Raw genomic sequence first — 27,995 nt, forward strand, 5'->3', positions numbered from 1 at the left:
CTGACGAAATAGTTATTGAATTTATTAAAGACTTTCCCTTAGAATCAGAGGAGGAAAGCAAATACTGCTGCTAGGAGGAATCTTTATTCGAAATTCTTTAACACACAAGACCCTAAAAGAATAATAAACCTATTGTGTCTGATGGAAAACAGGTATTTGAGTGTTTGATTCTAGTACAAAAAACATATGCGTTTCATTGTATACATCTTAGTTGCAGTAGAAAGGAGAGAGTTTCTATATCTTAGTTGTTCATTCAATTACTGGCTCATTTATTCGTTTTTACTGAGTGACCATGCATGCCGGGCCAGGCAGACTCCCAGGCACTGGGCTAACACAGTAAAGGTGGGTCTGCCCGCGTAGAGCTTACAGTATATGGGAAAGACAGTCTATTAAACAAGGGATAAGAGCGTCATCACAGGACACACTAGATACATTTGGAGCACAGAGCAGGGTAAGAGAACCATGTGAGGGTGGGGACAGGAAAACCATAAGGGTCACACAAGAGGCTGGAGGCAAAGCAAGGCCGATAGAAGTTGCCCCAAACTGCAATGAGCACGGGAAGGAAAGGGAGGGTCCAAGGGCTGGAGGTGCTTCTGCAGTCTAGTTGATGTCAGCGGGCATCACTGCCTGGCCTTTGGCGAAGGATGGAGATGATGGTGAAGGTCAATAAAACCATGCTGGCTGCGCCTCCGATCATCAGGCCCAGGAGGCTGCCGTGCACCTGCATGGCCTGACATCGCTCCCCAGTGTAGAAGAAGGCGTGGCCAGAGACGCACCTGGGGAGACAGGACACAGGGGCATGTGGGAACCACCTGAGCCCCAAGGGCTTCCTGACAACAAGACCAACACAGCAACAATGGCAGGGGACACTCAGCAGTTACACGCACCTGGCCTCGTTCAAAGTGCTTTACGCAAGTCAATTAATTTAATCCTGGAACAACCCTTTGAGGTGGTGGTTATTACCAGGCCATTCTCATCATCCTTATCTTTCAGAAAAGTTAGATAATTTGCTCAAGGCCATGCAGTTAGTAAGTGTCTCACTCTTGAAGTCTAATCTCTGAAGGTCTGTCTCCAGACCCTGTCCTCTTGGCTACCATATGCAAAGTTCAGGAGGAAGGTTTGGGACACTTAAAGAATGTGTTTCCTGACACACAGTAGTGATGGTTCAGCAAACTCCACCAACGGCTGCTGAAATTAGTGGGTGAGGGTTTGAGGAAAGGCAAGATGTCTGCATGGCCTCCGAGTGTCTCTCCCAAGACGTGTGTTAATTAAAGAGTGAGGAATGGTAACTTCTCAGGAGACAGGGCTGGCAGACACCCTCTTGGCCAGATGACAAGGTTAACATCACCGGTAATAACACATATTGACATCCGGTACCCCTCACATGACACACTGAGAAGGTCATATCACGTCTTGGTTCTTACCCAAAATGTACAACCCCAATATAATCATGAGAAGACATCAGATAAACTCAAATTGAGGAACAATTTGTAAAACAACTGATCAATGCTCTTCAAAAGTATCAAGATAATGAAAGACAAGACCAAGGACCAGCTCAGGATTGAAGGAGCTAAGGAGACATGAAAACTACATGGAACACGGGGTCCTGAATTGGATCCTGGAACAGAAAAAGTGTATTGGTGGAAAAACTGGGGAAATCTGGATAAGATGTATCGTTTAGTGAATACTATTTTTAATAGTATTTACCTTTGTTAATGCCCATTTCTTGCCTTTGCTAATGTACGGTGGTTATGTAATATGTTGACTTTAGGGTATGGGGAACTCTGCTGCATTTTTGAAGTGTATCTGTAAATCTAAAATTATTTCAAAATAAAAGTTTAAAAAAGAAAGAACATAGTGGAGATCAAAAAGAGCTGAGAAGAAATGTAGGTGTTTTGGGCCAAGCAGACCGGCTCCCACACCTGCTACTATTCTATCAAATGAAACTGATGCTTCTGTCATCACATACATCCTTTTAGGAAATATTTTATGCAAATAACAAACATTATAAAAAGAACTATTAAATATAGCAAACTGTGCTGACAGACAGACCTGGATGGCAAGTCTAAGCTCCAGCATTTACCATCTGGGTAATTTCAGACAAATTACTTACTTCTCTAAGCTTCAGATTTCTTATGCCCTAAACGGGGATAAGAAGGGCCTTTATGTCACAGGGTGGCTATGAGGAATAATTTAGATCATGAATGCATACTGCTCAGGGGAGCATGTGACACAGAGCAAGCAGCCCCCAAATATCAGATATTCTTCTTCTTCTTATTGAAAACATAAATATGATAATAGTACAATTGCACTAATGGACAATAGAAATAATAATTAATAACAATAATAACATGTGCAGTCAGGGAAGGTTTAAGCTTGGTCCTGAGTCCCTGTGGTGGAGCCTTGATGCTAAAAGCTCTGGGTCGGGACTTCCCTGGTGGTGCAGTGGATAAGACTCCCTGCTCCCATTGCAGGGGGCCCAGGTTTGGGCCCACATGCATGCCACTAGATGCCACATGCATGCCACTAAGAGTTCACATGCCATAACTAAGGAGTCTGAAAGCTTCAACTAAGGAGCCCATCTCCCACAACTAAGACCCGCTACAACCGAATAAATATTAAAAAAAAAAAAAAAAAAAAAAGCTCTGGGTCATTTTTGAGCCCTGCAGTGGAGTTCAAAGTTCCAGCAACATTCAAGATGCTGTTGACAGTGTCCCAGAGGTAGCAAAGGGATACACGTGAAGAGACAGGAGATTTGGGACTCTTCTGCTCTGGCAGGACCCCTGCTCCGCCCTCTGATTCCAGGCACGGCTTTGTGGAGTCAAGGACTGACACGGTTGACCATCTGATGGCGTGGATGCCCTGACCTGAGACACGTGCCTTTTAGCAGGGTAAGCAGACATAGGGCTCCCCTCTGCCGGCCTACACCTGCCGCCCCAGGCCACAGAGCCTACCTGCAGCTCGCCATCCCCTTCACGTTCACACAGATGCCTTCGTTTTGACAAGGGTTCGGGTCACATGGGTCTCTGAAGTACTGGGGCCAGTTGTGGTCCTCCATGGGGCCCGTGTTGTCCACCGACCGCTTCTGTCGGCTGCGATGCCCCTGGTCCAGGCTGCCCAGTAGGTCTTTCTCTAAGGAGGCCTTTCCCGAACCTTCTTCTGAAGCCGGCTGCTCCTGGCCTTGGAGAACGAGGCTTTGGGGGACCAGCCTGCTGTCTTCAACGTGAACTTCAGTCTGCTCAAGGTGAGTGATATCTTGAGGAAAGAGACAAAGGGTGGTGAGGAAGATATATGATTAAACCTGACAACAATTCACTTCCACTCCTGGAGGAAGCTCCCTGGGCTGCCTCCACCCCTCTGGGTCATCACCTTAGTGATGAAAAGCGGCTTTGAATCCAGCGGATTTTCATGATGCCAACTATTTTATGGATGGATTATTTTTTATTGAAGTATAGTTGGCTTAAAATATTATATTCGTTTTAAGGTGTATAAATAGTCATTTGACATTTTTATAGATTACACGTCCTACAAAGTTATTATAAAGTATTGACTATATTCCCTGTGCTGTACATTCCACCTTTGTAACTTATTTCATACATAGTAGTTTGTACCTCTTAATCCCCTGCCCCTATTTTGTCCCTACCCCTACCCCTTTCCCCTCTGGTAACCACTAGTTTGTTCTCTGTATCTGTGAGTCTGTTTTGTTATAGTTGTTCATTTGCTTTGTTTTTCAGATTCCACATGTAAGTAAAAACATACAGTATTTGCCTTTATCTATCTCACGTATTTCACGAAGCATAACGCCCCTCAGGTCCATCCATGCTGTTGGACATGGCAAGATTTCATTCTTTTTTTGCCGTGTTTATGTTTAAAGTAGTCCAATCACGATTTTATTTATTTAACTTGAGAAGAGAAGCATAAAGTGAGTATGAATAGACTGATTGAAACTAAATTGAAGTCAGCCAACTGTCACATTTGATAAGTTATACAAAAAGGTGACACTAAAATTTTAGTTTCTCCCCAGGACAGTTAAAATCAAGATGGGAGTCCTTCAATAAAAGAGCACAATGTGGTTCTCTTAGAGCACATCTTTTTTTTTTTTTTAACCTAGTCCCCCCCAAAGATCCCCACCTTCCATGAGATGCTTTAAAAAAATCCACGTAAAGTCAATAGAACACCCAGAACACAGGATTATTGATTCAGGAAAACCAGCAAAATACCTTCAAAGTCCACAAACAAGATAAGGTCGTCATTTTTAAGGTAACGCCTCCTTTTCAGCATTTGGTGGGAGATGATAGCACCCCAGCCCCAGTCGATGCTTCTAAAACAGGCACAGCTCTTGTCATAGGACCCCACGACAGACGGCCTGTCCCAGATGACGGAGCCATTCACTGCTGCAAAGTTACAGGTTACAGAAAATCACATTATCGCTTTACTTTTCACTTTCCATCTGTCTTTAATGAGTATAGAGAGCTTTTTTTTAATTGAAGTATGGTTGATTAACAATGTGTTAATTTCTGCTGTACGGCAAAGTGATTCAGTTATATGTATATATACATTTTTTTACTATTCTTTTCCATTATGGTTTATCATAGGATATTGAATATAGTTCTCTGTGCTGTACAGTAGGACCTTGTTGTTTACCCATAAGAGTTTTGTTAATCAGAAAAAATGTGTTGGAAAAATATCAGGTTATTTACTCTTTCCAGGAGAATTATGCTGGAGAGGGTGTGGAGAAAAGGGAACCCTCTTGCACTGTTGGTGGGAATGTAAATTGATACAGCCTCTATGGAGAACAGTATGGAGGTTCCTTAAAAAAACTAAAATAGAATTACCATATGATCCAGCAATCCCACTACTGGGCATATACCCTAAGAAAGCCATAATTCAAAAAGACATATGCACCCCAATGTTCATTGCAGCACTATTTACAATAGCCAGGTCATGGAAGCAACCTAAATGCCCATCGACAGACGAATGGGTAAAGAAGATGTGGTACATATATACAATGGAATATTACTCAGCCATAAAAAGGAACGAAATGGGGTCATTTGTTGAGATGTGGACGGATCTAGAGACTGTCATACAGAGTGAAGTAAGTCAGAAAGAGAAAAACAAATATCGTATATTAACGCATGTATGTGGAACCTAGAAAAATGGTACAGATGAACCGGTTTGCAGGGCAGAAGTTGAGACACAGATGTAGAGAACAAACATATGGACACCAAGGGGGGAAAACCGCGGTGGGGTGGGGATGGTGGTGTGCTGAATTGGGCGATTGGGATTGACATGTATACACTGATGTATATAAAATTGATGACTGATAAGAACCTGCAGTACAAACAAACAAACAAACAAAACAACTTATACTAAACTTTCTTTGGGTTATTTGTATGGAAATATGTTAATATAAATGTTTCGGACATTACATGAAATTTCTAAAAATCTTGTATGTTCTGGTGCAGTAAGTCATAATTCTAGTTATTACTTTAAAATGTGTATCTCAGAAATAACTAAATTTCCTTGGCAATTGCATTATTATGAACTTTCGTCAAATCTTTAACCGTGGTCATTTTTAAGTCTTTTGTCATTTACAGACAGTTCTGGGTGTACTCTGATGCTTTTGCAAAAATGTTCCTATAAAAGGGTTTCATCTTCAAGGAATTCATGGAAAAGACTGACAAGTACAGGTTTCTGGTAACTGACTATACTGCTGAACTGAATGAATAAGCATTTTCAGAACTCTAATGGAAAACTGGTGAATTCATAAAAGTGCTAACAAAAGATCAAGTTAAAAAAAATTAATTACATGGGACTGAGTGAATTGATGAGGATGATTATAATTTTTGTAACTTTCTGTTTGAATAATAAACCCCCCCAAAAAAACCCCTGAGAATTGGGAGGGGGGTGGAGCAGCGAACCACCCCTGTGAAGGGTCATTGCCCACTACTGAGTAACTTTTCAATGAAGGGGAAGAGAGAGCTATAGCTTCTTCCTTTTAAGGCTTAAGTCTCTTCTTTTGAAAAAAAAAAATAGTTTGCCCGTTCCTTTATTCATGCAAGTTTGTTTCATGGACCTACTGACAATGAGTAATATTCCAGGACTCAGTGCATTAGTTTTGCACAGAGCCTCACAAATTCTGAGTATTTGAAAATGATTAGCTGGATCTGTCTTCTCGGACTGAGCTCAGTGAGGCAGGGACTGGCTGGTTTGCTTGTACTCTAAGGGACTGGCACAGAGCTTGGCACCTTGCAAGCCCTTACTTAGATGCTTGATGGATGAATTCAGGAAAGAGAGAGAGATAAGATGACACTGAAAATTTTCACTTACATAGAAAACAAACTTCTGGTTACCAAAGCGGAAAGGGGGTGGGAGGGATAAATTAGGAGTTTGGGATCAGCAGATACAAACTACTGTATATAAAATAGATAAACAACAAAGTCCTATTGAATGGCACAAGGAACTGTATTCAATAGCCTGTAATAAACCATAATGGAAAAGAATATGAAAAAGAATAAATATGTATATCTGAATCACTTTGCTGTACAGCAGAAACTAACACAACATTGTAAATCAACTACACTTCAATGAAAGAAAAAAGAAACAAGGACATTTTAACTTAATGCTCCAACATGACATTGCTGTAGATGTGCCCAAGGAGGAAATGTGAGGGGAAAGTTAATCTCTCCTGTACAGATGAGAACTGTGTCTGTTGGCCCTTCCAGGTGGAGGGGCAGGTCTTCTAACCACCTACCTGTAGACGTCTGGGACTTGGAGGTAGTGAACACCATGCTGGAGGACATTCTCTTCCTGACATCGGGTTCCTGGTCGAGTATTGTCATTATCACCTGTCTGTTCTCCACTGGCCACTCCAGGACAGCATCATTCTCTCCACTACACAGATGAAAGGCAAGTCCCAAGTACCCAGAGCTCCTGGAGGTCGTTCTGCCATGAGGGTACAAGGTCAACCCCAAACCGTAGCCCTCTGAATTGTAGAATCGAGGGCTCTGAAGCTTGTCCCCTTTGACTGTGTTCTGCAGGACTTGAGAGAATTTCCGGACCGTCCAAACCCCTGCGGGGCATGGGGTTTCTGTCAAAGTGATGTCATCCAGGGAAATTCCCCCACTCAAGTTCTGGGGGTCACCCTTTGTGCCCTGGAAAATGTAGCGAAACTTCTTTTCCTCTCTTAGTGTAACATGGGCAATTTTCCAATTTTGGTCCAGATCTCCTGAGGACAGAGAATAAAATTGGTGACAACTGTGACTAACATTTTTGGAGCACTTGCTTGGAACCTCGTACTGTGGCAGGTGCTTTACATGAGCGATCTCATGTAATCTTCACAACAAACACAGGAGAGAACTGCTATAAACTTGTTAAGGAACTTTTCCAAAGTCACATATCTAGTATGGGAAAATCGCTAAAAAAGAAAAAAAAAAAAGACACACTCTGATTTATCATAAAAGTCTTAATCATGAATTTGTTTTCCATTATTATTCCATTCTGCAGGTTCTGGGCTTTCCCCTGGGTTTGTTGGTATAAAGGCACCCCACCCCCTTAATGTTAGCACTGAATGCACAAGTATTGGGCTGAACCGTATAAAACAGACCTTTGATAAGTTAAAGGTCAAACAATGGCAATTTCATATGTCCATATTTATAATCCTTGGTAACACAGCAAATTCTCAACTCTTAAAGGGCACCTAGCTGTCATCCCTCTATTTGATAAAGATGCTCTGTAAATTTCAGCCAGAAAAGTGAACCCCTCAAAACCATTATTTGTAGTATTTTCTACCCACAGAGTGACCTGGGTAGAGACAATTTGGGCCCCCGTTCTTCTGAGTAGCCTTTACTAAGGAAGCCTCCACCCTTCAAGAGCAGCAGCTTCTTCTAGAAGTACACAAAGAATGCTTCCTTTATCCCATTTTAATTGAGAAATTCTTTGTTGAATGGAAAACTAGAAAAACACGTCTCTCCTTTTCTATTTATGAACGAACCACCACCATAATCAAAGAATGTAAGTACTTAGCTTTTGTAACCCTGGATCTTGATTTTCAGTCAGATTACTCTCACAACCAACTAACTACCTTAGCATTTTAAGGTTTTCATGATCTTCTTATCGAAATACATAAAGTATCACTAAGGAACATATAAGTGATCTTAGTGAAGTTAATGTATACAAGTCACTTGCTTGCCACCAACTTCACAAGTGGGTTTCAAGTTACCTCAGTGTATTAAATAGTGGTATCGATCAGTTTGCTGAAACAGAGGCAGCTTCCCTTTTACCTTCCAATCTCCGCCTTTGAATCACCAATTTTCTCTATTCTGTCTTTCTCCAAAGCTCTAGTGAAAACTAGATTTTTATATTCTGATTGGCCTTCTTTTTTCTTTCCCTGATTGGCCTCTTTCAATAGTATATTTCAGGCTCACCTGAACCCGCAATTTCTGAACGGTTAAAACATCCATTGAGTGGTTAAAACATGCCAGGCATTATGCATTTCAAAGAGGCAGAAGGGAGGTGGAGGAAAGGAAGGAAGAGGAGACAGAGGGGGAGGAGGGTGAAAAGGGAGAGGGAGGGGAAGGAGGAGAAAAAGCACAATCCCAAATATGAAGCCCAATCAGTCCTTGCAGGATGCCTTTAAGTACCTTGAAAGGTCTTCACATTGACCAGCTTGCGAACGTTGCCCGTACCGTCATCCCTCCTGACCCAGATGGTGAGTCTGTCTGAAGGGCTTCCCGTCATTTTATAGAAAAACTGCAGGCATTGCTGCTTCCTCTTTGGGTAAAGAATCCGAGACTCCAACAGGGCTGCCTCCTCTGCTATCCCCAAGCTGGTACTGAAGTACATGAAGTAGCCGGCACCTATGGAGAGAGGACCCTAAAGTCCCACCTCTGGCCACAAATACCCCAGGGTGCCCTCAGCCCAGGCAAAGTGAAACAGTGAGCAACAGCCATCAACCATGCAACAAAGGCTAGAACTCTTCTGGGGAAAATAAAAAGGTTGTTTGTCAGTAAATATTCTGTCTGTCTCCACGGACAGAATTGCTGGTCAAAGTCACAGCTCTCCACTGCCTCTTCTGATTGCCTTTGTTCCCAAGGTTGTGAAATGTACACCTCTGACTTAAGGAAATACAGACTTTAAGCAAAGTTGATGGAATCTAGTGTCTGTGAGATGAATTCCATTTTCTTCATTAACTTTGTTGTTTAGAGATTCAATCCAAGGAAAAGCGATGGCCTCCTAGCTATATAAGAAACTGTGGGATTCAAAGTTTTAGGAATTGAATTTTAAATATTCACAATGAGAAGGGTTCAGTTTCATCCTTTTGTAGCCTAATAACTGGGTGTACTATCCGTGGTAAAGAATCAACTTTACTGTGTCCTAAGAAGAGGCATTCAAGGCACATTAGGGACCAACTGAGGCTTTCTCCTGAATGTAAAGAAAGCCTTGGAGGAACACTAAGAAAGAGGGGAGAAAGGGTCTACATTTATGCCAGAGGCTGGGTTTGCCTAACTCATGTATCTCAAAATTCTCTCCCCTAAAACAAGCAGGTGGCTAAACAAATACATCACTTGGAAAACCAGCACACTTTTTCAAAGGCAAGGACAATGAACAATTCTTGCATATAAAGAAGTCATCTAGGGCTTCCCTGGTGGCGCAGTGGTTGAGAATCCACCTGCCAATGCAGGGGACACGGGTTCGAGCCCTGGTCCGGGAAGATCCCACATGCCGTGGAGCGACTGGGCCCGTGAGCCCCAACTACGGAGCCTGCGCGCGTCTGGAGCCTGTGCTCCACAACAAGAGAGGCCGCGATAGTGAGAGGCCCGCGCACCGCGATGAAGAGTGGCCCCCGCTCGCCGCAACTAGAGAAAGCCCTCGTGCAGAAATGAAGACCCAACACAGCCATAAATAAATATAAAAATAAATAAATAAAAACGTTACCATTCTTTAAAAAAAAGAAGTCATCTAAACTTACTCCAATACTCAACCTCTTACCAAATGCTCCACTCAAAACATTTCATCAAGTAAAAATGAAGTGGGCATCTACAGTTCCAGGTACTTTGACAGTATGAGTCCTTGCCTCATCTTGCCTCACATATGGGGCATGAGCAAGGATGTTTAAATAAGCTTTCCACAAAGCTGAAAAATACCATATGTCTTTAATATATCATCAGGGTAAATTATATTTGCCGGTATGTTCTTCTCAATACTTTATCTTACTAGCCTTAGACTTCTGTGTCGTGAATTGCTGAGGGCTTGGGTTAGGGTAAACAAGAGCTCACAGGGCTAAGAAGGTCTCCTGGTTATCCTTGCTCAGGAATTCCACCAGTTGAGGTCAGAAGTATGAAGTGCAAGCCCAATAAGTCAAGCTGAGGAGTCAGGAGACCTGAATTCTTGCCCTAGAGCTGCCAGTAACTGGGTATTCATTCATCCCTCTGGGATTCAAGTGGGAAGTGGCTTCTATCCTTCGAGCTCTTTGAGTGTATGCATCTACCTGAATAAGGCAGCGCTCTCTAGCAAAGGAAACCCCGTCCCATTATCTGCCTCCTGTGGAAGAAGCATAATGGCTGGTCAAGTTAACCTGAGAAAGCTTTTCTAGTTACCTCTCTGGGCTGTGGTCCTTTCCTTTCCTACTAAAATGCTAGAATATTCTTTCAGCAGATTCCTCTCACACGGAGATCACCTTTCTGTTTAGCTGGAACTTGCACATTAGCCTAGCAGCAAACCCACAGGAGAGATTAGATTAGAGGCTATGATGGAAATTTAAAGAGAACTTCAGGCGTAGATCACCCTTTGGACACTGGAGATTATATGTTTAATAATCTGATGTGTAACAGAGACTTTCGCCCTTTGCCAAGGCGCGAGGAAGAGTGGCAATCGTTGACAACCTCCGACATTCTCCCTGGTGGCCTGGCATCTGGGTGATAAGCTGGGTCTCTTCCGTGAAGGAACTCTTACCAACTCTCACACAGGCGTGGACTAAGGGACTTGATGATAGTCCAATCTTTAAAAGGCTATTATAATCTATAACCCTGCCTGCTTCCAAATAGGGTTGGTACAATTTCAATGACAAGCACATAATAAAAGGGTGTTAAGATAGAAATTGAAAAATAAATAGAACCTCTGGAAAGAAAGGGACGATGGGGGAAATAAGTAGGGAGTCAGGCTGCTGGTCTGCCTTGGAAGATTCTAGACGCATTATCTCTTTCCAAGCTCGCTGTGAAGGATCAATAGCTTGATGGTCAGAGAGGTTTACAAAAAGCCAAAAGACTTAAACAGCAACAACAACAAAAACAACTTCCTGGGGTCACAATTAGCAAGTGGTGGAGCCAGATTTTAAACCCAGGTCTCTCCTGACTTTATGGCTTTTTCACTGCACAAACCATGTACAGGAACTGTCTGAAGCTGTTATCCAATATGGCAGCTACCAAACGTATATGGTGACGGAGCACTTGAACTGTGGCCCGTCCAAACTGAGATTTGCTGTAAGGATAAAATATACACCAGATTTCAAATACCTACTGTAAAGAAGTGTGAAGTATCTCATTAATAGTTTTTATATTGATTGCACATTGAAATGTTAAGATTTTGGATCTACTGGGTTAAGTATATTACTAAAGAGAATTTCCCTCATTTCTTTTTTATGTGACTGTTAGAAAATTTTACATTACATATGTGGTGCGCACTGTAGTTCCACCGGAGGACGCTGCTGTTAGAGACATTGCCCTAATTTACAAAGTCATATATATATATATTTGGCTGCACTGGGTCCTTGTTGCTGCTCGCAGGCTTTCTCTAGTTGTGGCGAGCGGGGGCTATTCTTTGTTACAGTGTGCAGGTTTCTCGTTGCAGTGGCCCCTCTTGTTGTGGAGCATGGGGTCTATGCAGGTGGGCTCAGTAGTTGTGGCTCATGGGCTCTAGAGCAAATGCTCAGTAGTTGTGGCACACGGGCTTAGCTGCTCTGCGGCATGTGGGATTTCTCCAGACCAGGGATCGAACCCGTGTCCCCTGCATTGGCAGGCTGATTCCTAACCACTGCACCACCAGGGAAGTCCTACAAAGTCATATATTTTTTAAAATTAAAAAAAAATTTTATTGAAGTATAGTTGATTTACAGTGTCGTTGTTAGTTTTAGGTATACAGCACAGAGATTCAGATAGATAGATAGATAGATAGATAGATAGATAGATAGATAGATATAGATATTCCTTTTCAGACTCTTTTCCCTTATAGGTTATTACAAAATATTGAGTACAGTTTCCTGTGTTACACACACTCTATATAAACTAGATAACCAACAAGTACAAATTCATATCAACCATTATGTCTGTATCAGTTTTGTCATCACTTAAATGAACGTTTCTTTTGCATGCCCAGAACCTGGATGCTTTTTATTGTGTTAATAATAAAGATATGTCAGGCTTCCCTGGTGGCGCAGTGGTTGAGAGTCCGCCTGCCGATGCAGGGGACACGGGTTCGTGCCCCGGTCTGGGAAGATCCCATATGCTGCGGAGCAGCTGGGCCCATGAGCCATGGCCGCTGAGCCTGCACATCCGGAGCCTGTGCTCCGCAACGGGAGAGGCCACAACAGTGAGAGGCCCGCATACCGCAAAAATAATAATAATAAAGATATGAGAAATGGTTTTTGTCCTCACTCAGAGTTCCAGGTTTGATAACTAGCATTCCAGCTGAGGCCAAACATGCCAGCTGCCATTTCCCCTTGAACCTGGAGAACCTCCATAATGTACCCTCTTGCTGCCTTCACTGACCTGTGCATCGTCCCTCCAAGGTGTGATCCGCTTGTCCAGGCTGAGTGCTGTCCCCATGGACCCAGTCAGCAGTATCTCTGGTACTCTGAATCATCCCACAGATGTTTGCCTTCTCGAAATCACAGTGGTCCAAAAGGGTGTGAGTTGTGGCTGCAAATGATATTTTTGTCACCTGGTTAAAAATTTAAGGTCTCTCATGTCAAATACCTAATGGCTAAGGCTACTAAGATGTCATTGTTCTAGCAGGATCATGAACCTTTCGTCGTCTTGATTTTTCTCAATTGTAAGTCCTGCCATCGTGCATTAGATAGCAGAACCTGCCAACACATATGCAGCCCTACACACTTCACAGAGTCAAACTATAAAAAGGCTTACCATCATGCTTTTCTGTAAATGCCAACCATCGACTCCTTTAGATCAAGAATGAGGTACCTATTATGCTGGGCTTTGTTCTTAGTAGATCTTCTCTACATACATATTGAACAGGATTAAAGAATGTGTCTCTGAAGACCAATGGGGCCATTTTAGAAAACATCCCATCTCTGAGCATTAGAGGACTCCAGGAACCACTAACCTGGACAAAGAATTTAAGATACAAAATACTTTCAAGCCTATAACTATCTTGGGCTTTACATAAGGATGCTCCCTTCAAAGGGAAGCTGAAGAAGTTGGACAATTCCAGCTCCTTACATTGGCCCAATAGTTTCACTTTACAGAACACAAACACATAATTGATTTTCATGACCATCTTGTGGGGTAGGTGTTACAATTTTTTCTAAGGATAGGGAAACTAATGTCCTTAATGAAATGGACAAATTAACAAAATTAACAAATTAACACAAAGGAAAATGTACAGGAGTCCCATAAGGTCAGGGGGGTTACCCAGTCCTCAGACCCAGAGGTACTCACTGCAGTTGTACATTCTGTTCAGCCTCTCCAAATCGATATCACTGAAATCCAGGCGCTGCCCAATGATGGAGTTAAACTCAGGGATCTTGGCTGTGATGGTGGGGACACTAGCATTCTTGTTAAATGAGAGAGGCTCATAGTGCATCAAAGACTCGTAATCATAGGGTGTGTTGAGGTCTGTGATGAAGTTGTCATCGTAGATGTTAAAGTTGTGCTGATAACCTGTCAAGGAGGGAATCCACAGGCCCTGATCAGTCATGTCATTTCCCCATCCTACCCTCTTTGACTAGATACTCAAGCAGAGACCAAAATAAGGGAGAGGGGGCAGAATAATGCATCTTTGATCTAAATATATATACATATTTAACATATTTTATAATTTGCACAATGTATATAAAATTAATATATATCAATGTTCACTAATAACATTGTAAAGTACTAATATATTATATAATAGTACATACAATTATTATAATGGATATTAAATAGAGAAAGCCTGTGGGCAGCAACAAAGACTCAACACGGCCAAAAATAAATAAATAAAATTAATAAATTTTTTAAAAAGTAAGAGGAAGCTGGTTTGAGTGGGAAAGAGTCATGAGCTGGGGCCACCTTGTCCAGGTCAGGAGAACTGATTCTGAGAATCTTTCCCTAACTCCTTGTTCAGTAAAATTGTGTGGTAGCTTGAAACTGGCATAGTAATTAAATAAATGGGTAAATACTCCCAAAGAGAAAAAAAAATACATGTTATAATTAATAATAAATATATACATATTATTAAATATGTGCATAATATATACATATATTATAATGTAATGTAAATATACAATGCATGTTATTAAATGTATATTTAAATCAAAGATTCATTTTTATACATATAAATAAATAAATAAATGTGTGTGTGTGTATGTATGAGGATTTAAGAAAGAGAAGATAAGATATCGAAGTGGAGGCAGGTATTCCTCATGGTAGGAAAAGGAATTTTTGAACTCAGGAAAATATTCAGGATTGATCCATCTTGCTAACAGCCAAGTACCTCATCCACCAAGAGCTGTACCTGGCCAGCTCTCCAACAATTTAGGAAAAAGAAATCTAACGGGCAGAAGGAAAGTTTAGCACCTGGCGAGAAAGTGGCGTCCTGTCAATCAAGGCTCACACTCTCCTGTTCTAGAAATGGCCCCATGGTGAGAAAAACAGAATAGGAAGAAAACTGACTTTCCTTTCGAAATAGAAAATGAAAATATTTTAAATGAGATTAGCATAAGTAAGAGAATATGCCCTGCAATGTGAAATGCTGAAATGAGAAACCACCCAGATACTCTTAATCCAGCAGCCATCAGGAATTTACTGGTTCAGCTGCAATAATGGGAAGTTCACGGTTTTTAATTCCCTTCTTAGGAAGTGATAGAAAAACTGAATGAGAATACTCATAACTCTCCCAGTCAAAACTTCCCACCTTCATCATCTCTTTCTCCTTTTCTAGCTTCCCATCCAACTGTTTTTAATAATTAGAAGAAAATGTGACCAGCTTTCAAAGACATCAACTCAGGTACACTCAGGATTGGAGAAGTGTGGTACACCCTGGCAGTGGTCCCCAGATGCTTTTGGAAAAGCCCATGAACCCCTTTGATCAGAACTTGTTTTAACTATAAAATGACAATACTGATGTTACATCCTCCCAACTCACAGGGGTTTTATGGGGACTTAATCCAAGAGGGATCGAAGCATTTTCAAAGTTGGTACAGAACTGCAAGAAGTAAATAACCCCAACAGGGAAGGAGGAGAGTCATTCCTTCCAGAGCATGTGGTCTTCAGATGGCCGTTAAGGGGGCAAAATTATAAAAAGCATTTAGGGGGTGTGAGGACTTGGGCGTGGGTCTGGGGTCTCCTGGTAACTCTCAGTGGTATCTTAAGCAAGGCACTTTCAACTCACTGGCTGCTTTCCTTAACTTGCAATAAAATCATCAGGTTAAAATAGATAGTTTTATTCTTTATTATCCAAGGATACTTATCAGAATGCTTTACCAAATAAATGTTTTTAATACATTTTAAAATTTAACTCAACACATTTTTGTCATGTCTACTATTTACTGGGAGCTGTGCTAGGTGGGTGGTGGTCCCTGGCAGTGACTAGGACAGGCACGGTCCTTCAGGGAACTCACAGCCGAGAGGCTGAAGAGGAAGTGATCTTGTAAACCAGAGCTCATGGGCAAAACTTTTGTGTAAAGGGTCAGATAGAAAATACTTTTGGCTTTGCAAGATGTATGGTCTCTGTCACAACTACTCAACTCTGCTGTTACAGCACAAAACCAGCCATAGGCAGTATGTAAACAAATGGGCACGGCTATGTTCCAATAAAGCTTTATTTACAAAAGCAAACAGATATGGCCCACAGACTGTAGTCTGTAGACCCCCTGCTAGACTTCAGAAGTGTTTTGCTTAATAAAAGAAAACAGATCCAGAAAACACAATTCTGACTTCAGAAACAGAGATGGATCTGGGGAGAGAACTATATGGCCAATAGAGTATCTTCCTAGGTTAAATAATAAGATTGCCATCAACTGAAGATGAGATGCAATAATGTCATAAATTACCCTGAGCAATAATACTGCCCTTGCTTATGATCTAAATTGGATTTGATGTCTCATTTGAGGAGAGTTCTCCAGTGATTGCAAGCAGTTTAGATATATGAAATTACACCTAATGAAAACACAGACAGGAGATGAGCAAACATGGTGAGTCATTTATGCTCAACCCAAAACTGAGCATGTCTGCAAATTATCCTTGTAAGTGTACAGGCTCCCTCTGAGAAAGGGGACCTCATATGGTCTAAAACGATCTTAAAAGCACCGAGCATTGTGTTCTTCAAGACTTAAAAATGCGAATGTTTTCTGCTTCCTCATGTCATTTTCAGCAGAGTTAAGTATATAAGAGAAAGTAAGAAATTCAGGCCTCTTGCAAATTCAGACGAAGTCTAATACTGCCCGGAGCCTCACAAGCAGAGATTCGGTCCTTTGACCTGCACTCTTCTGGCGTATCTACACAGACCCAGATATAAGGCAATTACCCCTGGGAGACAAAATATACTGTTTTTGATCTATTATTTCATACTTGGGTGAATACTGTCTAGAACTTCTCTAGATTGTATCGGGGGACAAAGAAGAATATTACTTGGCCTCTAGCTCAGTGGTTGAATGGTAGGATGGGTGGGAGTATAGGTGTGGGTCCAATCCTGGTAACAGATTAGGCTTTTACAAACCACATAGTTTCCCCTCCTCCCACCAATACTCCACATTCATGAAATATCAGAATAGGAGGTGCCGGGAGGGACACAGATTGAGAAACCCCAGAGGTGATTTCGATAGGATTAGCCATCTGTACCCCTGCCTCCTGTGAGATCCACGGTTACAGCTGACTCCAAGATGAGCCAGTTCTGGCAGAAGTCTTTTGGAGACTGCTATTTAATTGTAAAGTATGGCCAGTTCTTCCAAGTCCCTAAAATTATTAGAGATGCACTGCAGTCTGTGAACTCATACGTTAAACTGGGATCTAAATGAAACAGATAATTACGAGGCAACGATTTGCTTCATGAAAACCATGTGTGGTCATAGTTAAGGCACTTCCAATACATTAAAGTTTCATTAAGCTATCACTGCCAAAAATGATGCTTTTCCACTTCCTGAACTAATTCCTAATCAAACACGAGGTGTTGGGACTTCCCTGGTGGTCCTGTGGTGGTTAAGATTTCACCTTCCAATGCAGGGGGTGCAGGTTTGATCCCTGGTCAGGGAGCTAAGATCCCCCATGCCTCATGACCAAAAAAACCAAAACATAAAACAGAAGCAATATTGTAACAAATTCAATAAAGACTTTAAAATCGAAAGAATCTTTTTAAAAAAACTAGGTGTTTTCAGAAACACAGCATGGAATGTCCATTGGTAAACTGAGTTATAACATCTTCATCAGAATTTTTAGAATAACTGCATAATCATATGTGAAATAAAACTGTGTTATCCTTTATGGGTTGGGGGCAGAAGGAAAGAGGTGCTTAGAAAGGAGAAAGAAAAGACTTGTGCATTTTGATGAATCAGAAAGACTATTAGCTAGAATTAACACAATTGGGAGTGCAAATTCAGATAAAAGGTGGTTTTGGTTTTTGCTGTAGTTGTTTTGTTTTTAAGCACCTATTGTTGATTTGGTAAAGCACCAAAAAAAATTCTGGAGTATGTCTTCGGATTATCATACAGTCAACTAAACCTCATGCAGTTTTCTACACAAGATTTCACATGCAGAAAAAGGACCCTGACATCCTCAGGGACCTAATTCATTTTACTCACTAAGACAGGAGAATAGAATTTTAGATAGATTTTCAACAAAAACACTGAAACAAAGCAAGAGCTTTTGATGATCAGTTAAGCCTACATTTAGTTAACCACCATTCGCCTTTCCCTGAGACACTTATATGGGATCAGCTGTGATCAGATGAGCACAGCCTACGGGAGAGGCCATATTTTGTGTTCCTCCTGGAGAAATTGAAGCTCCCATTCATACATAGGTTTGGCCTGGTCATCCCAGGGTTGGGCTGAGCAAGTGATAAAGATAATAGCACCTTGGGTTCATACACACCTGGAAGAATTTCATCCCACCAGATCTTCACATAATCATCCCGGTCCGTCCTTGACTGCTCATGGTAGAACCCCAGAGCATGCAGGATCTCATGTTCAATGATAGCCTTATAGTCGCATCCCTGGCCAATGGAAAGGTTCTGTCCTACGTGTCGGTCGCCAACCTCAGACCAGCACCTTTAAAGAGAAGAAAGAAATTTTCTTCTAGAGAATTCTTAAGCAGCTGTAATTCATAGGATTCCAAAACACAAATTAGGTTAGGTGTGAAGAAATTTAGGTTTGATTTCAAAAAGAAACTACTGATACCATTCTCATCAACATAGGGCACTGGTGAAAAAAGCAACATTCCCTGGAGAGAATATTATGCAGGCTTGAAAAGTGATAGGCCATTAATAAAAGTACGCCTACATACTCAGAGGCAAATCAATCCTAATAATGCATCAGGTAAAAAGAAGTAAAAATTGGCATTTTTCTTCACCTTCACAAACCCATGGGGCATTCCAAAGAACAACACTATTGCTTTTATACCACAAAGCTGTCTGAGCAGTGGCTGTGGTTGATTTATGTCTTCTCCTTTACATTTTCATGACTTTTCAAATTTCCTATAATGAGCAGGCATATATTTTATGATCATAAAAAAGAACCTCATTAAAAATGCAAGTTAATCAAGTTCATTTCTTGGGGTATGACCCAATCTGCAGCATTATGACAACACACAGCAGGTGGCCTAACTTATGACTGAAGGGCTCCAGGCAAGAAGGACCCATAAATTCCCTCAGAAAATAGTGGACTCAGGACCTGCTAGCAGATACTCTAAATTCCTCGTGTGCAGCCTCTTTCCCTCTTTTTCCCAATTATTTTTGTCTTTTCTCGTACATCTGATTTTCCACCTCAACAAGGATCTATACCTTAACCAACGCTCAACAGAATAAGAGATCTGACAATAGTTTAAATGCTACCAGTGAATTGTGAGTTCCTTGGTGACAATCACATTAAATTACTTGCCACTGTTTTCCCAAGACTGCTAACATCATATAAGTTCAAATGCTAATAGGCTTGATTTCTACTCAAAGATAGACCTTAGTTATTTTCTAACAACTTTATTAAGGTATAATTGACATACCATAAAATTCACCAATCTTAAGTGTACAATTCAATGATCTTTAGTTAATGTACTGAGTTGTGCAAACATCACCATTATCACCTTGCCTGACGGTAGCATTTTATTACCAATTCAGAGTTAACTCTGCAAAATATCCACAATCCAGAGGGAGCATTTATTATTTATCTTTTTTTTAACATCCCTCCCCAAAGGAAAGGTGTAAGTTGCAAAACACGGTAACTCCACCACTCTGTAAATCTTTGACCTTGTCCTTCTGAAAGAGCCCAGTTAACCTCCAGCTTCAGAGGACCAGGATCCTGAAGGGTTTGGGGCGCTTTGGGCCAGCCCCTTTCCTGGACCCTCTTCCTCCCTTTTCCTCTCCCCTAACTTAAGTGTAATAGAGACATCTCCCGACCACAGGCAATGAGTCCCCCGAATTCGGGTTTTCTCTCTCTTTCCACCTCCCATTTGCCCTTCCCTTTCCTCTACCTCTCCATCCTTCTCCTTTCTTCATCTCTCTGCCACTCAGCTTGGCTCTGCCTGAATCTTCACTTCACACTATGTCCTGCTTCTGCGGTCACCATAGCATACTAGACCTATTCACTTGTTATTACTCCACCACCCCTACTTGCCAAGCTTACACCTTTTGAGGTCTAAGACTCTTCTCGAGGAGCTAAAGCATGTGCTAACTTCCTTCTTTACGTCTGTTACCCATCCATGATTAACAAAATCCCCACCTTCAGAACTAGACAACGAAATCCAGGCAACACCTAGAGGCCATGTTGGGAACTGCAGTGTGAAGAGATACCTCCAGCTGGGTCTTGAAGACACAGACCTACAGGGTCACGGCAGATGGTGGCTTTGCTTCGCAACTTCATCTAGCTCAGACTGGTTGATATACGCACCGCTGAAGACAAATGTCTTCTTTCTTGATATACCATTTATTTCTTCTTAGAAATAAGTAACTCTGAAAAGCAAATCTACATCTAGAACTTTTCAAAGAGGTCCAGCCATCAGAGTACTATACTTTAAAACAGAGCCATTAAAAGGATGCATTTTATACTTTAATAAACTTGACAAAAAAAAAAAAAAAGGGGCTTCCGTGGTGGCGCAGTGGTTGGGAGTCCGCCTGCCAATGCAGGGAACGCGGGTTCGTGCCCCGGTCCGGGAGGATCCCACATGCCGTGGAGCGGCTGAGCCCGTGAGCCACGGCCGCTGAGCCTGCGTGTCCGAAGCCTGTGCTCCGCAGCGGGAGAAGCCACAACAGTGAGAGGCCCGAGTACCAGAAAAAAAAAAGGACTGTAATTTAAAGCATAACCTCAACCCAGGAAAAGAACTGAGATGAGTCTCCCTGGTTCCCCGAGGTTTCCAAACAATTCATTCTCTACAGAGCTCATTAAAAATGTGATGCCACTTTAAAAAATTCACAGTGAAAGATTTGAGTTTGCTTTTAGTTTCTTTCCAATTTCTTCTTTTAGCCTTTGAAAGAGATGTGTCAGTTTTTATAACCAAAGGACATGTGATTTTCACACTCTGTAAAATTTCATACTAACCCATCAAACTGCTGAAAGATGATGTACGAGCTCTCTCCTTCATAGGGCTTGAAATCCACACAGGACTTGAGGCGGAACATTTCAAAGGCATAGAGAATAGCTCCTTTGGCATTCAGTGCTGCAGAAATCAATAAAAATATCAATGAGCCTTAGCTAGCTCTTGGATAATATATATAACCTATGAACATAGAAAATCACGCCACCACATGAAATCCACTGGGGGCCATGACAGATTTTTTTTTTTATAGTAAATAGATCCCTTGAAAACTAAAACTGACACATTATTTGTGGATATAAACACTAAGTGCATATGTTAAATACATAATGTATATGTATCTACAAAATAAGAATACACTTACGTATGTGTGGCTGAACAAAATCATAACTTCCCCACTTTCTCCCTTTCATTATCCCCCATTTAAGCAGAAGTTCTGAGCACCTTCCCTCAGGAGAGCCGCACGGCAGAGCACAAGACAGAAGTGATTCAAGCCACTTCTGTCTTCTGGATAAAGTACTTTGGAGAGCATTGGGAAAGGGATTCCTTCCCCCAATCTAAAAAGTCACCACTCTTGCTAGAGGAAGAGAGCAGAGCTTACAGAGGTTTATGGCTCCTGAAAGCATAAGAAGTATGTGTAATATTTATGCTGCGTCCCTGTAGGACCCCCAATAGATGGCAAGCCTAGATAGGCAGCTCTGCAGGCAGCCTTAGAAAAGAGTTCTGTAACCCAAGTTTGGAACCAAAGCAGCAGAAGCCTTAGGGACCTATAGATGCCTATTAGTAACCTTTGTGGATCAATGACCAAAGATCAAATATCATTCCTTTTGCCTAATCTGCACGTGTACATACCTTGGTATTGCATAAGACAAGGATGGGTGGGGGAGAAAGATACTCCAAAGGAAAGGAGATTGTTTCTTACCGTGTGTGTGTGTGTGTGTGTGTGTGTGTGTGTGTGTGTGTGTGGTTTTTAATCCCGTCAACTTGTTGGAGGTAGGTCTCTAAGTTACAACTTAAGCTAAGTTCTATAAAATTAAATTACATTCTTGCACATTTGATTTTCAGCATTCTCTCAAAGAGTTTCTAATTCTTGGCACTTTACCACATACTTATCTCATATTTTTAAAATTAATGTTTCTTAAATCATGTCCCAGTAAATAGGGATGCTCCTTGAATTTCCAAGTGCCCTGTCAAACACTGGGGAAAAACAACTCAGCTCAATTTTCCATAAAATAACTGAGAAAAACAGCACTTGTTACTACGTAGCTTTTCTCCAGAAAAGGCATGGGAGGCAGCACTGATAAAAAGTGATGGAAAATTCTTGAAACATAATCTATGTCTCCTGACAAGGGGAGCAGCACAGCAGCTCATTAAGACTGAGCAACATTGTCCTAGCTTCCCCTCTCCTCTTTCCCATCCACAGAGGATGGGCCTCCCAGACAGGCACTGCATCATGGTGGCTGCTGAGCTGTCAGTCAGGGGCTTGATGTCGGCCAGTGTCCACGCGTGGCTTCTAATATTTATTTATTTCCACCAATTACTATTTTCAACAATGAACAAAATGCAACTGATTTCAGTCCTTTATATTAAGAGAGAGAAAAGAATAGAAAATTTTAATACAGAGGAACAAGGACAATGAAATATAGTCTTTTCTATTTCTCAAAAGGGTGACATGTTTGTCTTGCAACAGAAAGGGAAGAAATCAATATATTGAAACTAGTATCCTGGTACCATATTTAGATTCAACCTAAACAAACTGTTATTGCAAGTGCACATTTTTCATTGCTATGATGTCAAATTATATTTCATTTTTGTTCTTTGTGTTGCTCTTGGTCTGATTAACATGTTAGTGTGTTCTGCATTTTAAAAATCATTATTTGATACTCTGTATCTCAGACTGGTTAAGCAGCATGGGTTCAGATGTAATGTCATGCCTCTCATACCGTGCGGTAAAGAATTGTCAGAGCTTAGAAACCCTTTTATACGTTGGTAGTTACCCCAAGTCTGAAGCTGATGATCAGGTGGAGAGGTGAGACAGAAGAATTCAACTCAAAACTCCTAATGAAGAACAATTAATATTACCCAGATTGTCGGCCAGGATGTAAGGGATGGGGAACTTCCACCTGGCGCTGGGGTCTCTCAGGCCATTTCTGGAATTCTGCAGAAACAAAGGCAAAGGTGACTGGACAGCTGGTCTCCTTGGCTTCCCCCTTCTCTAAACTCTCACACCACTAACAATCTGTCACACAATTCAAACAGTTTAGTCAACTTATCTTCTGATTATATTGTAAAATCAATAGAAGTTCATTACAGACATTTTAGAAAATTCCAGAGAAATTTTTGAGAACCAAATAAAGGTGACCTACAATTCCTCAAAACTGAAATAGCCACTTTCAATATGGTGGTGGATTTCCTTCTCTCTCATGCTTCACTTATTAGGAAAATTGGATGGACAAGCAATTTAATAATTATAGACTGTCTTGTACTGTTCGCTAATGTTTTTGTCTGTTTTTGTTTACCAGCAACCACAGTGGAAGTCTTTGTGGGTACAGATTATAGATGAGATTTTTTCATCTCAGTGGCTGGACACAGAGCAGAAGCTCACCATCCTATGACACAGCCAGTCCTGGGGGAAATGTTATTGTGTTCCTAGCAGGTACTCACCTGTAGAAAAATGTCCCCCTGAAAGAGGTCCAAGCCTGCAGCTAGACATGGATTTTAAAAAAAGAAATATTTGAATGAGAATTACTAAAAGGGATCTCTCAAAATAAAATGAATCTTTTCTATTGTAAGTCTTTAGTTGTTAATCTTTATGTGGTGAAACGCTTTTGAAACAATGCAAAAGTTTCTTCTAATTGAACAAATGTAAATAGCCAATAAATATCAGATATTGTCACATTCTCTATTGTCATTTTTGGAACAAGAAACCTAGAGGGCATTATGGTTAGTGAAATAAGTCAGACAGAGAAAGACAAGTACTCTATGCTATCACTTATATGTGGAAACTAAAATATAAAACAAACAAGTGAATATAACAAAACAGAAATAGATATAGAGAACAAACTAGTGGTTGCCAGTGGCAATAGGGAAGGGGATTGGGAAGGGCAAGATAGGGGTAGAAGATTAAGAGGTACAAACTACTATGTATAAAATAAATAAACTACTAGGATATATTATACAGCACAGAGAATATAGTCAATATTTTATAATGACTGTAAATGGAGTATACCTTTGAAGATATTGAATCACTCTGTTGTACACCTGAAACTAATATTATGGTGTAAATCAACTATACTTCAATTAAAAAAAAGAAAAGAAATCTTGTCCAAGAATCTTAAAAGTAAGAGACAAGTTAGAAGGAATCTTTTTGGTCATTGACTTCAAAACTCTTACACTTTGGGGGTTGAAATGGGACTTCCTGAGACAGGAAATGAGGTACCAGGTGGTCAGCAGCTGAGTGAGCTATAGTTTCCCACTTCCCGTCCAGGGTCCTTTCTGCTATTGTACTATCCTTCTTCCCCACCCTAGCTAAATGGGTTGATTTTGCTCTTCCCCATGAAAAAACAATGGTGTCCTCCAAAGCCAAGCTCAGGGTGCTGCCCTGATAATAAAGAAGACCTGGCAAGTATGGGTAGATCCATTCAAAACCATGGCTCCAAACATCTGCTGTCAGGACCTTAGCAGAATATACTTTCTCCCTGATGGCATTGGTAAGATCCTTAAAAGGGACGATCCTGGTGGGAAAACTAAGGGCATTTAAAAGAATGTCACTTCTTATTACAGCCCTAAAGTTTGACAAGTATCCTTCCCTTGAAAACACAGACTACTTCAGACAGAATCATCAGATCATACTTCATTCTGAGAACCGCCCCTGATTTACAGCTGGAAAATCACACTAGAGGATAATCACCACAACTTCACATGGAATCAGCAGTCTCATTTGGCAAAGCTTACAGCTCATTCAGGAGCTGGGTTCAGGCTCTGTAATGACACCGTGGAGGTGTTATTATGATGAGGCTTCCTGGTTGTGCTTGTTAATGACTAACTAAGGCTGTCCCTGAATCACTCCCTCCCTCATGCCCATATTTCCTAGATTTACTTAACCTCAGGACCATAACCTAGTCATATAACAGCACAATTAAACAACAACAAACAGCAGTGGTGCCACTGCCTCAGAGGCAGCAGGACCCAGGTTTTGAATTGCCTTTTCAGTAGGGCTACTATGGGCTGGTCCATCCATACTCTTGCCTAGGCCAGTCCTGGGCAAAATTATGCATTTCTTGACCCCTGGCCTGGATGAGGGAAGGGCTCTTCCAGAGCAATGTGAAGAAGCCTACTGGGACCTTGGCCCCAAGGGCTGGTCAGCATGGATGGGGTCACAGAGGAGTGAGAGAGTGCAGTAGGAGAATTTCACCAAGAAGTACAGATCCATTGAAAGCAAGCCCCAGCCTGTTCACTACCCAGTTTGTTCATGAAACATATACTTATTAAGTGCTTAATGTGTCCTATGCCTTGTTCTAGATGCTGGGGATATAGTGGAGAACAAAACAAAGCACTCGGGGAGATGACATTCTTGATTGGAGAGGAAGGGGATACAAATAAATAAATAAATGTAAAGTATGGCTGATGGTGAAAAGCATAATTGAAAAAAAAACCCCGTAAAACAGAGTAAGAAGGAAAAGAGTGCTGAGGTGAAGGAGGGTTGATATTCATAAATGGTGGTCAGGGAAGGCCTGCCTGAGGAGGTGGCATTTACGCAGAAATCTAGTGGAGTGGGGAGTGAAGGAAGGGAATTGAAGGCAGGGGCAACAGCAAATAGAAACATCCTGGGGCAGGAAAGCCTTGATGGTTTAGAGCAGCCTTAATAGGGGGGAAATAAATCTAATCTCATTGGTGTTGAATCCTCTGGGGGATTCTGATGCTAAAGTTTGAGAAGCACTGCTCTAAAACCTCAAGGCTTTCCTGCCTCAGGACCTTTAAGATACAGCAGATCCTCTGAATTACAGACACCTTGACTGCCTGACTTTAAAGAGAGAGGGCTTGATGCCTGGCTCTGAAGTCTTGAGACCCATGCACCCATTTACTTTCCTAAGTGATTTCTACTTTACCCCTGCAATCATTCTCAAGGTTTTCCAACTAAATATCACCTAGACTGGCTTCCCTGTAAATGGGACAAAGCCAGAGGAATTTACCCCTAAGGTATGGGATTTTTTAGTTTTACATTCTTCATATAGGACTGAGCTATTAAGCTATGAGTCACAAGACCTGGAGGTGAGCTCTCACTGCCATCTGTGGTCTTGGGTGAGTCAACTTGACCCAAAGGAGCCTCCTGTTCCTTCTTGCAAAATGAAAATAGCACTCACCCCATTACAGATTTTTTTTTTTTTTTTTTTTGCGGTACGCGGGCCTCTCACTGTTGTAGCCTCTCCCGTTGCGGAGCACAGGCTCCGGATGCGCAGGCTCAGCAGCCATGGCTCACAGGCCCAGCCGCTCCGCGGCATGTGGGATCTTCCCGGACCGGGGAACGAACCCGCGTCCCCTGCATCGGCAGGTGGACTCTCAACCACTGCGCCACCAGGGAAGCCCCCCATTACAGAATCTGACAAATAAATATGCAATTGGAAATGAAAGCTTTTGTAAACTATAAGGTACTTATGATCAGAAATATGGAACCTCTGTTTCCCACCAATTCTAACCAAAGATACCCAGAATGTCACAGCTCCTCCCCCATTTTAGAGACAGGACGAGAGAGAAAAGAGAGACGATTACTTGGCATCTCTCTCCTCTCAGTAATGGATGAGACCAATGGATTTCTTCAAGGAATGTTTTTGTGGACAAGATGTCGAAACAGAGACACTTCACACTCCTCTCCAAGTCCCAAGCAAACAGTTGTTAGTGAATATGATGGGCCAGTAAAGGGACTGGGGTTTTTTCCCCACTAAATATAACCAAAGGCATATTCCTTACATTTTTCTTTAGCAAGCAAAATAATCATCCATTTTCCCTTCTTTTTTCTTTTTTCAAAATGAAAACTGGAAGAATAAATTGTTTACCAACAAAAATCTTGTTATATATTTCTAGATCCGCTGAGCACTCACTAGTTCTAGAAAATTTGGTCTAACCATTATTCTCCTTCCACATTTCCATTTTCAGAAACTCTGCAAATTCTAATGAGGCACGAATGAAGAGTTCTCTCCTACAGTTACCCAATACCATACTACGAAGGTTAAGAGATTTTCAGCAATTCTATCACAGGATTTTAAATTATTTAAAGGCATTAATGATGGCAGAAATTACACCCACCTAAATTGATTTCTGAAATAGCCTTCTGTTCATCAAACTCTCCATCATGTACTGTTAAAAGTGGGGGAAAATATTGTTACCAGTATTGCTGAACAAAAGAGAGAAAGTTCAGAAAACACTCTATACATTTCAATTAGTTCTTACCATTTCCTTTAGAAAGATGCTTAATCTGAAAAGAAATAAAGATACAGTAAATGGATAACATACACTACAATGAATATTTCTAAATACCATGAAGAACAGAACCTACTTACCGATACAGCTGCTATGTGGGCAAAAAACAAGATGAAAGAGAGAATGCAAGCAGATCTCGTCCAAATCATTTTTGCAAGTGAACAGATTTTAGCAAAGACACCTTGTGATAAGTACTTGGACCTTGCTCTGGCTGTCATATTAGAAACTTTGACCCTTACATGTGTTCTGTAGCATTTTCTGAAGCATTGAAGTCGTCAAAGAAAATGTCTTTGCCCCATTTGAGGACAGATACTAAGTTTAACAGAAAAGCTCAGGTTCCAGAGACCAGGGAAAAGTTTGAAAAAGTTAATATTGAGATAAGCATATAAAAATAAATGACATTCCTGTACACTAGCAATAACTGTTCACACAATATAGTAGGTAAAGGAGCCATTTCACAATAGAAATAAAAATAATCTATAAAATGATCATAAATTACGTAAATCTAATAAAAATGAACTAGAGTTATATGTAAATGTTATAAAGCAATCAACAAAAAAATAAAAGAGC

At 41.2% G+C, this 27,995-nt stretch overlaps 1 protein-coding gene across 1 annotated transcript; it reads right to left on the reverse strand.

Annotated features, from left to right (window-relative positions):
* Positions 1-116: 116 nt before the first annotated feature.
* Positions 117-27,919, reverse strand: MEP1A (meprin A subunit alpha). The gene is made up of 14 exons (XM_079934031.1): positions 27,506-27,919; positions 27,396-27,420; positions 27,252-27,302; positions 23,613-23,653; positions 23,031-23,106; positions 20,954-21,071; positions 18,300-18,475; positions 13,674-13,895; positions 12,765-12,914; positions 8,643-8,858; positions 6,755-7,228; positions 4,221-4,394; positions 2,955-3,255; positions 117-776 (listed from the first exon to the last, which is right to left on the reverse strand). The coding sequence occupies exons 1-14, from the start codon at positions 27,641-27,643 to the stop codon at positions 611-613; spliced, it is 2,328 nt and encodes a 775-aa protein (XP_079790157.1). The 5' UTR covers positions 27,644-27,919; the 3' UTR covers positions 117-610.
* Between the last annotated feature and the right edge of the window lie 76 nt (positions 27,920-27,995).

This window comes from Stenella coeruleoalba (assembly GCF_951394435.1).
Source record: "Stenella coeruleoalba genome assembly, chromosome: 10".
Classification (NCBI taxonomy): domain Eukaryota; kingdom Metazoa; phylum Chordata; class Mammalia; order Artiodactyla; family Delphinidae; genus Stenella; species Stenella coeruleoalba.